Below are 13,321 nucleotides of genomic sequence, written 5' to 3'. Positions count from 1 at the left end.
CTGTTGGCCAAATTATACTGAGTTTTGTGTGCGGAACGCTTAGGCTCCAGTGCCTGTGGGAGCTCTGTTAAGCAGGGCTCATGTTGGCTGTTCTCGAGATAGCCTGCGTGTCTCCCGCCTGCCCCACGGGTGGGGACGCCACCCCAGGCATGTCCTTTTCATTGCAGGAGACATGACCGTCCAGTGCCACTACTGCACTCACTACTCCTCGGCCATCATTGTTGCCTCCTACCTGGTCCGGATGCCTCCCTTCACCCAGGCCTTCTGCTCTCTGCAGGTGAGCTTCCCTGCTCCCCTACACACACACACACACACACACACGCACGCACGCACGCACGCACAAAGCTATCTCCCAAAGATTAAGAGCTAGGCTTGGACGAGGCAGCCCCCCCCCCCCCCCGCACCGCCCCGCTAGAAATCCAGTCTTGAGCCAGCGATTCCCACTTGACCCTGTGGCTCCAGGATTCCGGGCCATCCAGCCGAGGCAAGCTGCTCTTCACAGATATACCTGCATGTCTGCCCAACAGTCTTGCAAAAAGACTCTAAAAACTAAGGAATGAGATATGAGGAAAAAAATACTTAACATAAATAGGTTTTAGTGGAAAAGGAAAAACAGGAAGCTTGATGACTTCCTTGAAGGTAGGTGGTCAAAGCCTAGAAAAATAAACACGAAGGAAGAATGAAAAGAATATCACTTGTGACATCAGCATGCATAAAGCTATGCTAAGTACAAGCCTGAAGGCTTAAAAGTACAAACAAAATATTTTAATACTGAAGTGAACAGCTACACTAGAGAAAGAAACTAACCAATTTGCCTACCCCATGAACTAACTGACCATCATGCCGGCTTAGGGTCGCCAGATTCCACAAAGAAAAATACAGCATGCCCAGGTAAATCTGAATTTCAGATAAACAATAAAAAGTTATTTGTTGTTTCTCTGAAATTCAGATTTACCTGGGCATCCTGTGTTTCGTCTGGCAGCCCAATACAAGGTGAAAGTAGGCGAGTCTGACCCTCAGTGGATGGCGGTGTCCAAGGCACATGGGGTTGCTGGGACAGAGTCCCTCCTGGGCGGCTGATAAGTTGTTTTCTCTCTTTTCCCCTGACTGTATCACTGTAATCTTGCTTCAGGGTTATTCAGGGGCACAGATTCTGACTAGGGAGAGCCGTTGGGTAGCCCAGCTGCAGACAGCTGGCTCAGCCAACTCCAAAGCGAGCACAGCACGGGGCCCAAGGTTAGGGCCTGTCTTGATTGAGGCCTTGCAAGGTTCCTACGGAGAGGAAGGCACGACCACAGTGGGCTAACAGGCTGCTCAACTTGCAGGGACTCACCCTGACAGCCAAGCGTCACCAAAGGAAGAACATGAGTATCCCAGGAATTGTGTGTTTTGGTCTGACTTCACCAGCAAGGTCACTCCTTATGGTCACTCAGATGACCTTGACCCCAACACCAAAGGCCATTCTGGGTCAGCACTGAAGCCATCTCCTGAGCCCTGGGCAGGAACGGGTAGGCAAGGTCAAGGTGCTGTCTCCAGTTAGGAGCAAAATCCCTCCCGTTTTCTGATTCTTGGCGCAGTCCTCTCTCTCCTTGAAGGCATGGATCATCCAGACATTCTATAACCCCTGTCCCTGGAAATTCACTCAAAAATAACAAGTGTGCTTCCCCGGAGCCTTTCTCAGGCAACAAGCATTTTAAGTGAGTTTGGTTTGGAGAACAAACGGCCCCTGAGCTGTGCCCCATGCCAGGCATCCCGTCCAGCTGTTCCGCATCAGTCCACAAGGAGTGACAATCCCGATGACGACGATGGTGACGCCTCCCGTGACGGCTTCCCATCCAGGGTGTTCTGGGCGCTTGAAAAGTTTTCTCTTGCCCCTTCAGTCTCACGAATTATAGCCCCATCTCTACCTGTTACTAAGGGTCCTCTCTGTTACGAACGAGGAGGCAGACTGAAATAGAAACCGCAAACTGTGAGATTTCCATCCCAGCTCTACCACTTAATAGACACAAAATGTTCTCCACGTTATTGTACTCTGGAAATGAGGGTTAATTACACACATCTCACCGGGCCGTTGAAATTAAATGAGGAAATGTGGGTAAAGCCCCTAGCTCAGGGCTGATGCTGCGAAGGTGATCAGTCATTGTTCTTCCCTCCTTCCTCCCGCCATCAGCCAGATCTCTTCTGAGCAGGCTTGGACTGGTGCAAGCGGCTCCTCTTTGGTTTAAAGTAATTCAAGACAGTCTGGACCGCCTCAGAGCATTCCAAATGGCATGAGCCGGATGAGACAGGTGTGCTGCAAACCTGTCGGGTTAAGGCCACTTTGAAGCTAGTCACAACGGGTCGGAGCTTTTCTTAGCCAGGTTGGTCCAATGGTGACCAGCCCAAACTGGTTTGAGATAGTTTAAACCAGCGTGAGATGGTCAAAGGCACTTTTATCTTCTTTTGTGTGTCACAAATGCAGTCATATTAGCTTGAGTTCTTTTGACTCCCTTGCTGAAGTCTGATGCGACTCCTGGTTTTTCTGGGTTCAAATCTATCAGTGGCACATTGGCTCATCCGAGTTGAAATCTCCACGGTGCTTCTGAATTGGTTCTGCCTTCCTACTTTTAGCTGCCTCTTCTAGTGGGTCACAACTGGTCCAAGCCTTTGGGACGAGCAGAAGAACCAGCCGTCTTCCGCTTTTCCCTTAGCATAAAAGATGAATTTTAGTCTCAGGGGGGAATGTGTACAACAGTTACATCTGGGAGGAATGTGCTTACCTCCCCTTTGGGAGTCCTGGGGCCTGTGCAGACCTCCTTAGGAACATTCTGGCATCTTCCTGGAGTCAGGCTTTTCCCTCCATCCCACTCTGCCTCCTCGGAGGCAGACTCATTTCTTCTCAAGAGACCTTTGCTTCACACCCTGTGTGGTGACAAGGAAAGGAGCCTCACTACATTCTCAGCAGCCCAAGACTTCCAGCCCCCAACCCCAGCCTGGATCACGGAGTGGAGAAGAATAGGAAAGGTGGAGAGGTGCAGAAGCCAGGCAGCGAGGCCTTTCTCACTTATCTGAGAGCAGGGACGTGCGAATGTCCAGTATTTGCAGAGCTGGTGTACCTATAAGAGTCAGCATAAGGAAGTGCGTGCTCTTCCGTTCTGCATTAAACAAACTCTGCCTCTTGGCTATTACGTGACTAATCCAGAGTGACATGCTCACTCCACGGCTCAGCTGGGATGGCCTTGGTGTGGAGAGATGGTGCCTGTGAGTTCACCCCGTGTGGTCTGAACGCGGGTACAGCCTTCTTTGGGCCGTGGCCTGTCCACGGGGCACGGTGCAGAGGGGCGTGGACAGCCTAAGAATTGCAGTGTGACATATTCCAATTCCTAGGTATAAGGTTTCCTTTATTGTTTTCACGTTTAAATCTTATAAGGCTGGTCTTAGAATTGATGTCTGCCTCGACTGTTGCTGTGTTTGTTTTTCTGCCTCAAATCTGTTATTACAATGATAGCCTCTTACAGTCCAGAAAGTGTGGTATACAGACAGTGTGACCTGAGCAGGTGGACATGCCGGCAGTGTGACCCGGGCACAGGTCGGTTATGTGCTCTGTTATCCCCATCCCTTGGGGTGTGAGACCACTGTCTGCCGAGCTGGGGGCTTGCCTCCCAGGATGCTGTGATTCTCAGGAATCTCGCCTACTGGGAACCAGTGTCTGTGAGCCTTCAGTCAGTTGAGCAACCGGAGGCCACACCAGGCTGGGGCCACGGCCCAGGCCCCTGTTTCCACCCTGGCAAGAGCACCAGTTGCTCTCAGGCCTGAGCTGGGACCCAGCCTAGGCGGGGCAGAGCAAGGCAGCCAGCGCCCCAGCGAGGGCACAGTTCCGCTGCTGCTGTATCGAATAAGAAACTGAAATCAAGTGCTGTGTTAAGTCACAGCCCGTGTGAAGTCAGCTGTTACCAGCAGTGGGGAAGGGTTTTCTGCGCCACTTGAGGTGAGACAGCTGGTTTTGTGTAAGACATATATGCCAACTGCAGAGAGAAGCAAGGGCCGTGGGCAGCACTTGGCCCACCACAGGCCATCCACTTAGGGGCTCCGTGGGTTCCAACCCTGCGTGGAGTTGTGTCCATAATAAAGGTGTAACTGTTATTACACTGACTCAAGGGGGGGAGTGTTCGAAAAGGCACATGACAGAGTTGGCAGACCGGGCACAAAGTCCTGGCGCTAGAACTTTCTCACTGGTGGTGTGAGTACCCGAGCCTCCGTTCCTCCTCCTTTGACCCCTGACTCAGTGGGTGATGAGGGCTAAGTGAGACTCAGCGCTGAGATCCAGCATGAGAACTATTTGCTGTTGCCGTGCGCTCCGTAGGTGTGCGCACTCCTCCCTTCAGCATAGGCAGCGCCTTCTTCAAAAGGCCACATCCTACAGGAAGGAAAGCTAACGGCTGCTTGGGGTCAGCCCGCCCTCAGTGGAGAGAGAGCAAGACAGACAAGGCAGCTGAACTGTGCATCAGCTTCCCAAATCCACGTCGGACCGGCAGCTCGCTGAGGGGGTCGCCCAAGCCCGAGGAAGCCCGCACTGGCCCCTTTACTTCCTTGGTGGTGGTGTTGCCTCAGAACTGCCCTGAAGAACCTAGGGGTAAGATGGGAATAAAGACACAGACCTACTAGAGCATGGACTTGAGGATATGGGGAGGGGGAAGGGTAAGCTGTGACAAAGCGAGAGAGAGGCATGGACATACACTACCAAACGTAAAATAGACAGCTAGCAGGAAGCAGCCGCAAAGCACAGGGAGATCAGCTCGGTGCTTTGTGACCACCTAGAGGGGTGGGATAGGGAGGGTGGGAGGGAGGGAGACGCAAGAGAGAGGGGATATGGGAACATATGTATATGTATAACTGATTCACTTTGTTATAAAGCAGAAACTAACACACCATTGTAAAGCAATTATACTCCAATAAAGATGTTAAAAAAAAAAAAAACTGCCCTGACCACCCACACGCTACTTCCCTCCTGCCCCATCCCAGGACCCTGCCCCTCCTCACTTCCCCTCGTACCTCCCTTCTACTTCTAACAACTTCCACATCCTTCTTTTTCTTCTTTTGAGCCCATAGTTACCTTCCCCATGCACGCTGAGATACGGGCCCAAGCCTAGGGTCGCTCCCGAGGTCCTGGTCTGCGAAGGGGAGGGAGGCAGCAGCTGGGCTCATTCAGTACCTCTTCCCGTGTGCCTGGCTCCAGCTGAGACATCACACACACGCACGCTCACCCACACTCTCTCACATGCCCGCACACTCACACACATTACATTGTTCACACCCACAGCAGTTATCCAAAGTTTGCAGAGGAGGGCATGGGACATTAAAGGGACTAAGAGACTTCCCGGAGTCCACGCTGCAAGTGGCGCTGAAATGCCCTCCCAAGTCCTCTTGGTTTTAAAGCTACGATGCTCTCTGCTCGCCCTGCACGCTGCCTCTTTGATGGACAAGCGACAGCCGCTTAGGTCAACTGATGTACTGACAGGGTCCTGTAAGTGAATTATTTACGTGGGATACTTTTAAATTACTGGAAAGGATACGAGAAGGGGTCATCAGGCTGCTCATAAAACCAGTCGCGTTATTTAGGTGTGGTGGTGTGTTGATTTGGGTCAGTCCCACTGAAGGAGGAATAGACTTTCCAGCACATGTTATCAGAACATCTGTGTTAAGTGTCCTGGAGCACATCCAGTTACTGGACTTCCCGTGGGTGTGGGTCAAGAACTGAATTTTTTTTCAACGTAGTTTCCCTCCCCTGTTGGAGAGGGGTTTAAGAGTGTTACCACCGAAATGCCTGTCCAGGGACACAGGTGCACATAGACTCTGTGTCCTTGTGCAAAAGGAATAACACCTTAGATACAGAAACTCCTGTCAAGGTGTTACCAGTTTTAATCAATGCACCCTAATCCATGAACTTTACTCTGATTTTAACTCCTGTCAATCTTCAGCAACAGTCCTTGTTGGCCACTTCTTCCCTCATTATTTTGCTTTTAATTTTGATTCACCTCTTAGTAAAATTGAGCACCTCTTAAAGGATTTTGAGGAAAGATATCTAGGATTGTATTATTTATGAGCCCTTCAATATTCAGAATATCTTTCTGGTGTCTTTACACACGAGTGATGTCAGCTGTGCCTAAAATCTGAAGACTGTTACCTTTTGCTTCAGAAACCTGCAGACTTAGCTGCCTTGTCTTTTGGCTTTAATGTCACCTGGGAAAAGTCTTCTGCCAGTAAGAGGTAGCTCCTTTGTTGATAATAGTGGCCTTGCTATTACTTTTTTCGGTCTGTTTGGATACATGTAGGATTCATTATTCTTGATATTCAAGGTATCGGCGGAATCGATTTACGAGCAGATCTTGGCCCAGTAATTCTCTCTGGTCACTTCGTTTCCATCCAACCTCTAGACCTAGTTTTGTTGTTGCTTTATTTTGTTTCAGACTTTCCTTATAGAGATACTCTGTAAACCCTGATTGTGCTTCTCTGCCTCACTCCTTCTCTCCCTTTCTTTATTCTATCATCTCTTCTTTTCCTCCTTCCTTCCTTTCCTGAGAACCAAGTCCTGGTGGGATTTCTCGCTGGGAGCCACCAGAGTTTGCGTCAGCCCACAGACTTACAATGCGAGTTACAAAGCAGCTCCACTTTTCCTTCCAGGGAATTTGGCATTTCTTTTGTATTGCAGAAGTGAGCAAACCCATTAATTTTGAAACAAATGTATGCAAATACATTTATTAATATAGGAAATAGGAAAAGCAGTTATTGCTTCCTTTATAAATAATACAGGCTTAAGTTTTAAAGATATTACTTTTGCTAAAATGTATTAGACAGCTGTGAAAAAAATAACATTTTTCTTTGTGGTAATATCTTTAACCAGATTTGTAGCACTAACAATATTTCCTATGTATATATTATTTTTATTTAATACAGGTAATCTTTTTATTACCAAATCATATTGTTTCTCAGGAGATTACCATCAGCACTCATAAAAGCTGCAAAAGGAAAGCAGGACGACGAGAAGGCATCAATCTCCCGCAGACGGAAGGCGTCGGCTGCAGATTAAATATGCGAATCCCCTAATACATTTCAATGAGCGACTCGTTAGAGGCAGATTTATTTAGACTCACTCCCCCTCATTTTGTTTCCCTTTCAATTTGAATCTGATGGTGGGCGTCATCCCCTAATTTTAACCAAGAGCAAAGCCGTCTTGGAGAAAAGCCACATCTTTAAGCTGAGCAAGAACTGTGTTTGGTTGCAAACCCAGGAGTTACTGGGGTTCTTGGTGTCCCTGACCCTGTGCAGAGAATGACTCATGGGTTTCACTGGATCCTCACATCTGACCCAGAAAATTGACCAGCCTGCCAGGATGCCCTGGTGTGGCCTCCCTTAGGTGTGTGGCAGGTTCTTCCTTCTCAGAAAGAGCTGAGTCCCCTTGGCCACACATAATAGATCATATGCCCCAGGTCCGGGATTCCCCCCGGTAACCGGCATGAGGGCAAAGCATGCCCTTTGGAGTTGCATCCATGGGTTTTGACCCCAGCTCTGCCATCTATTTCTTTTGGAAAAATTAATAAACTTTGAGAAGCCTCAGTTTTCTGGCCTGCAAAATGGAAATACCAATTCCTTCCTGATGCACCTTCTGTGAGGACAAAGAGAGAGTATCTCTGCGTGTGTGAAGTGCTCGCGTATTCTTTACCCTTCATCCGCTGCTGCCGATGGGAAATCTCGGGCCCCTGAAGATTGAAGGGAGCTGGTGGGGCCGAGGAGGGTGCTGGCATTCTGGGTTCTCCGCCTTTGTTCTTGGGGCCACATGTGCATTCTGCAGAGGGTGGCAGAAAGAAGGCAAGTTCTGGCTGTACAAAAAAGGCCCGGTTTCTATGGGGACAAGTGAACTATTGAATTCCAGGGAAGAGGTGTCCCTTGGGCGTCCCTAAACCTAAGCAGACAGACCCATATCCCAGTTTCAGAAACTCTTTTCTGAAGTCCCTCTGCCTATAGCGTCTTCAGTTCTCCAACGGGCACCTCTCTGCCTCCTCCCAACCCTCAAGATCACCTGACGAATAAGAGTAGCGTCAACTGAAGAGATTTGACAATTCAGATGAGAGGAGCAGAGAATCCAAAGGAAGAATTTGCCTGAAGTCTAAATTGGTCCAATCCCCGTTGCCAAGCTCGGGACTGCATCGAGCCACCTGTGGAAATGGGCCTTGGAAACGAGGCTGGCCTTGCTGGGAGCTGCAGGCAGCACCATATGCCTCCAGTTCTCCATCCTCAGACCTGTTCTCGCTTGTCAAGGCTGCTATGTTCTGTGCCACCAGGGCCCTGGCCTGACCTGCTTTCCTCGCAGGGTCTTTCCCTCTGCTCAGAACATTGACGTTTTCTCTGTCACTAGGCTCGCAGATTCACCAGGGGTCGACTTCTCCAGGAAATTTTCCCACACGTAGGATGTCTGACCGACTCCTCATCCTGTAGCTGGTCCTTTGTATCCTGTCTTTATGCCCGATTCAGAGCTGACCCTCGGCAAATATGGGAGATGATCAGATGCATGACTGTGGTTTCCTGTCTCTGATCTGAACTCCAATTTTCAAACTGGGAAGACATTGCTCCCTTTATCACAGTGGAAGCTCCTGTTGTAGGGTTCCAGAGAGTGGTTGAGGGAATAGATGCCTGAAGAAACCATCACACGCATGCATGGACTGACTCACGCACGTGTGTGTGTGGGTGATCGAAAGGTTCTAATGGCGAAACCCGTGCCTCGGGGACAGAGTGGACGAAGGGGGGCCCACACTAGTGACGCCTGTGCACCCCGAGTTCTCACCACATGCAGCTGATCATGTCGCCCCTTTTCTGCTTAGGGTGGAAGCTTTGATGTGGCGGATAGAATGTTCCACAGCATGAAGAAAGCATGGGAGTCAGCCTCCAGAGAGAACATGAGTGACGTCAGGGAGCTGACCCCGGAGTTCTTCTACCTGCCCGAGTTTCTGACCAACTGCAACGCCGTGGAGTTTGGTGAGTAGATCCGGGGAGAGGCTGCAGGGGCCGGGCAGCTCGTGGGTCATGAGATCAGTGTCTTTGCCGAGCAGCTAAACACACAGGCCCTCGCCAGACCGATATGGTGGGCAGATTGCCGTGAGGCCTCCACTGGGTGGCGGCACCTGACAAGGAGGTGGGAGCTGAGGAAGGACACAGCCCCAGGGCTGCAGGACCACCAAGCCACGGTCCTACCCACGACCTCCTGCCGAGAGTCCCCAGGCCTCAGTCTGCAGTGAGGCAGCGAGCAGGGGACAGGAGCCCTTGCTGATAGCCAGGCCTGGCCCTTCCCTGCTGTGTACCTCAGGCGAGCCCCAGCCCCTCTCTGCCCCATTTTCCTCCAAGTCCCACAAATGGGTTAGCCTGGGCCCTGTGAACAGGACCCAGAGATCCTGCACCTCCCAGCACAGACTGCTAGGATGTCCATGGGCAGTGGTTTGGGCACCCTTGGTGGTTCCTTCTCTTTCCTGCCCTCCAGGCCCCACTCCAGGGTGAGCCATGCTTTTTTACCCGTTGCTTTAGAGGAGGGACAAAAATTTCAGGAAGCCCCAGTGGGCAGGTCCCCTGGTGACTACATGTACCTTGGGAGCCTCCACTGTAAACATCAGGGTGGCTCGTGGAGGGGGTGTGTGGTCAGAACCCCCAGCAGGGTGTGGCCCTCCCCACCCAGAGGTGCGGGATGGACTCACCCACACTGAGGAGGGCACTTGTGAACCAGTGCCAGCAGACACCTGGTGCCCCAGAGCTCCCCTTCCTCAGGGCCCTCCTTCTTCCTCCAAACAGCACATGTGGGCCTGCACCTTGAGCCAGACCTGGTGCGGGCCGAGGGGAGCACAAGGGAGGAGACCCAGCCCTTGACTCGAGCACCCACCTCTTGTGCAGTGGTCTGCAGACTGAATACCAGTGGAGCATTCAGAACATGCCCAGGCCCAGGCCTGTCGAGTCTGAGCCCGTGGAACTTGGTGGCCTCGGCAGTGTTCAGATTCTCAGATGCTTCACGTGCATCAGGGATGAGAACCTGACAAATGTAAAGGGTAGTTCCCACAAGATGTGATGAGGTCCATGAAAGGAGTAAATCAGGGACGGTGGAAGCTGAGAGGAGGGGTCCCAGCCGACCTGAGGTGAGGGGGCCGCTGGTGGGAGGCACCAGCCCTCCTTGGAGGTGGAGGCTGGCTCTCTGCCGAAAGGGAGGTGCTCAGCAGCAGAAATGACCTGCACAACAGGGACCATGTGTCCTCAGGGAAGTCAGGGAAGTGGCTATTAAGCACATACTGCATTCAGGCACGTTTTAGACACTGAGGATTTAGCGGGTGTCCTGGGGCGGATTGCCCTGAAGGTGTTTATATTCTTTGTGGGGACAGGGGTAGGAGATAGAAAGTATAGACAAAGAAATAAGCTAAATACTCTTCAATGCTGAGAAGTCCTATAAGGAAAGAAGGTAGGAAATGGTTTGAGGTGACTTAGAGACCCTGTGTTACTGTGGTACCCAGGAAGGAGCTGCCTGAGGAGGTGACAGGTGAGCTGAGACTGAATGATGAGAAGGGCCAGGCCAGGCCAGTCCTGCAGGCCAGAGAGAGAGGACGTTTTCACCCCAGTTGCACCATGAGGGCTCTGGAGGGTTTCAGCAAGGCTATAGCTTGTGTTTACTGAGCAACCATCATATGCGTGGAACTATTCTAAGCATGTTATGTGTATTTTCTCTTCTAATCCTTGTACCAGCCTGGGAGGTAATGGGTAGGAAAGTGACTCCCCAGGAGGTTAAGCAACTTGCTCAAGGTTGTGTGGCTAATGGGGAGGAGAGAGACTCGGGCTCGCAGCCAGGCTCCTCTTCTTGGTGTCTGGGGAAGGTCCCTCCGAAAACCTCCTATCTTAACTTTAAAGTGGAGAGAAAATGCATAAATTATAGAGTTGAATGAAGAGTCAATAAGACAATGCGTGCCAAGCACCTAGCATAGTGCCCTAGCATAGCGGTAGGTGCTCAAAATACGATAGCGTTCATTGCTACTGCTATTGCCTCCTTATTTAGCACCGTATAAAAAGCACCTGGATGAAAAGGCCTAGAGCAGAGGGGAGGAAGACGCGCAGACGATGATGACACAATAATCATTTTATGCGCGGGCACTACCTGGAAGCAAGTAGGGTCTTATGGAAGCCTGAAGGGGTGGAAGGCTTAGAACCCCAGTAGGAATATTCCAGGCAGAAAGGGTGGGGTCACTCCCCACACAGGAGGCAGGAAGCAGTGTGGTCTATGCAAGAATCGTAGTACTAGACAGCTCAGTATTTACACTCCTTGGTTCCTAGCCCAGTTTGGGCTCCCATTTATCCAAAGCCTTGCTCTTTCTCACCCCATTCAGGCTGCATGCAGGACGGGACAGCACTGGGGGACGTGCAACTCCCTCCCTGGGCTGACGGGGACCCACGGAAATTCATCAGCCTGCATAGACAAGTGAGTTGAGTGGGGTCATGGCAGAGTCCCTGGTATCCTGAATGAGGACCTCAGGGTGCCCTCAGTGTTCATGGAGACTTTCTGCCCGAGTGGATGGCTGTGATAAGCACTTCTGAGGCTCTTATGTCTGGAGGGCCCAGAGAAGCAGCTGGGTCCCGTGCCCCGGATTGGCAGGAGAAGGCTTGGGTTCTGGGCTCTTTTAAGAGCTCCATTAGGCTTTGCCCTTGTGCCAATTTGTTGTGGGACTCATGGGGGAAGCAAATTCAGATTCTTGTTGGATGGAGGGCAAGTCAGTGCCCTTAGCCAACTCTACGCACAGGGCCAAGCCCTGGGCCATGTTGCCCAGTATAGGTCAGGGGGCTGGAGGCTCCAAGGGGCTCCCACTGGCCAAAAGATTTGCCAGGACTTATAATGCAGAAAGGCTGATGTGGGTAGAGGCCAGAGGCCATTTGGGGTCACGTATCCTGGATCAAATACCTGAGTTAGCATAAACACATGACAGTCTGTTCAACATCAGCATCATTAGTCATCAGGGAAACACTAAAACCACGAGATGCTACTACACGTTCACAAGAATGGCTAAAATTTAAAGTACTGCTAAAACCAAGAGTTAAGCAAGGATGTGGAGGAAGCGGAATTCATCATGCATAGCTGGTGGGGAAAAAATGGTATAGCCACTTTGGAAAAGAGCTTGGTCATTTCTTATGAAGTTGAAGATGCTTTTGCCGTATTGCCCAGCAATTCCACTCGTAGGTGTTTACCCAAGAGAAACGGAAACTTGTCCACAGAAAGATGTGTACATAAATATTCATCAGTTTTATTTATACTAGTGAAAAAGAAAAGACAACCCAAATGTCTATCACTGGTAAATGGCTAAACAGGTGATACATCCATACAATGGAATATTACTTAGCAACAAAAAGGAACAGATTATGGGTACATGAACCAACAGGATGAATCTCGAAAGCATTGTCCTGAGCAAAAGTAGCCCCAACCCAAAGCTCCATATACTGTGGGATTCTATTTTTGTGACTTGTCTGAAAAGGTAAACTGTGGAAGCAGAAAGCAGGTCAGGGGTTAGTCTGGAGTAGGAGATGAGCAAAAAGGAGCAGAAGAGAACTTTTTGAGTTGACATAAATATTCTATATCTTGATTATGGTGTTGGTTACATGACTACATGCATTTTTTAGGACACATTAAACTGTACATTTAGGGCAAATTTTATTGGCAGCAGGCCTGACTAGTAACAACAAAGCTGTGTCTTTTCCTCTGTCCTTCTCCCTTGGCGAGGAGAAAGTTCTTCCCTGGTTTATCCTTGCCTCTGGGAATTCGGTAACGGCAGTCATCACACCTCCTGCGGCATTACCCACGTGTGGCCTTCTCAAAACCACTTTGGCCATGTGCCTCAGAAAATTAACCTGGCCCAGGTGACCTGATTTTCCCAAGCCCAAGTGTAAGTGTGCATGTCCTCCCAAAGGATCGATAAGGGGAGCCCAGACAATTCCAAATGAACATCTTTGGGTTCTGGGGACCAAGCTTTGGAGCTGGGCTCTACTCAGCAGAAACATGTGCCATCTCTCAGGTGAACTGGGACATCAAAACACAGGCCCACATTCCTTCTTTTTTTTTGCGGTACGCGGGCCTCTCACTGTTGTGGCCTCTCCCGCTGCGGAGCACAGGCTCCAAACGCGCAGGCTCAGCGGCCATGGCTCACGGGCCCAGCCGCTCCGCGGCATGTAGGATCTTCCCGGACCGGGGCACGAACCTGTGTCCCCTGCATCGGCAGGCGGACTCTCAACCACTGCACCACCAGGGAAGCCCCCACATTTCTTCTTGCTCAAGGTT

General features: G+C 50.6%; 1 protein-coding gene across 1 annotated transcript in view; it reads left to right on the top strand.

Moving 5' to 3' along the window:
• The window catches only part of LOC307175471 (WD repeat- and FYVE domain-containing protein 4-like), a gene marked incomplete at its 5' end in the record, with an annotated part of 227,684 nt that overhangs the window by 195,122 nt on the left and 19,241 nt on the right, over positions 1–13,321 (top strand). Inside the window, 3 exons of the mRNA XM_079900580.1 lie at positions 168–277; positions 8,856–9,009; positions 11,385–11,476. Coding sequence (XP_079756706.1) covers positions 168–277; positions 8,856–9,009; positions 11,385–11,476 — 356 coding nt within the window. The remainder of the gene's footprint in view (positions 1–167; positions 278–8,855; positions 9,010–11,384; positions 11,477–13,321) is intronic.

This window comes from Stenella coeruleoalba (assembly GCF_951394435.1).
Source record: "Stenella coeruleoalba genome assembly, chromosome: 16".
Lineage (NCBI taxonomy): Eukaryota > Metazoa > Chordata > Mammalia > Artiodactyla > Delphinidae > Stenella > Stenella coeruleoalba.
The sequence above is the reverse complement of the archived record's forward strand: the minus strand, read 5'-3'. Positions and strand labels throughout refer to the sequence as shown.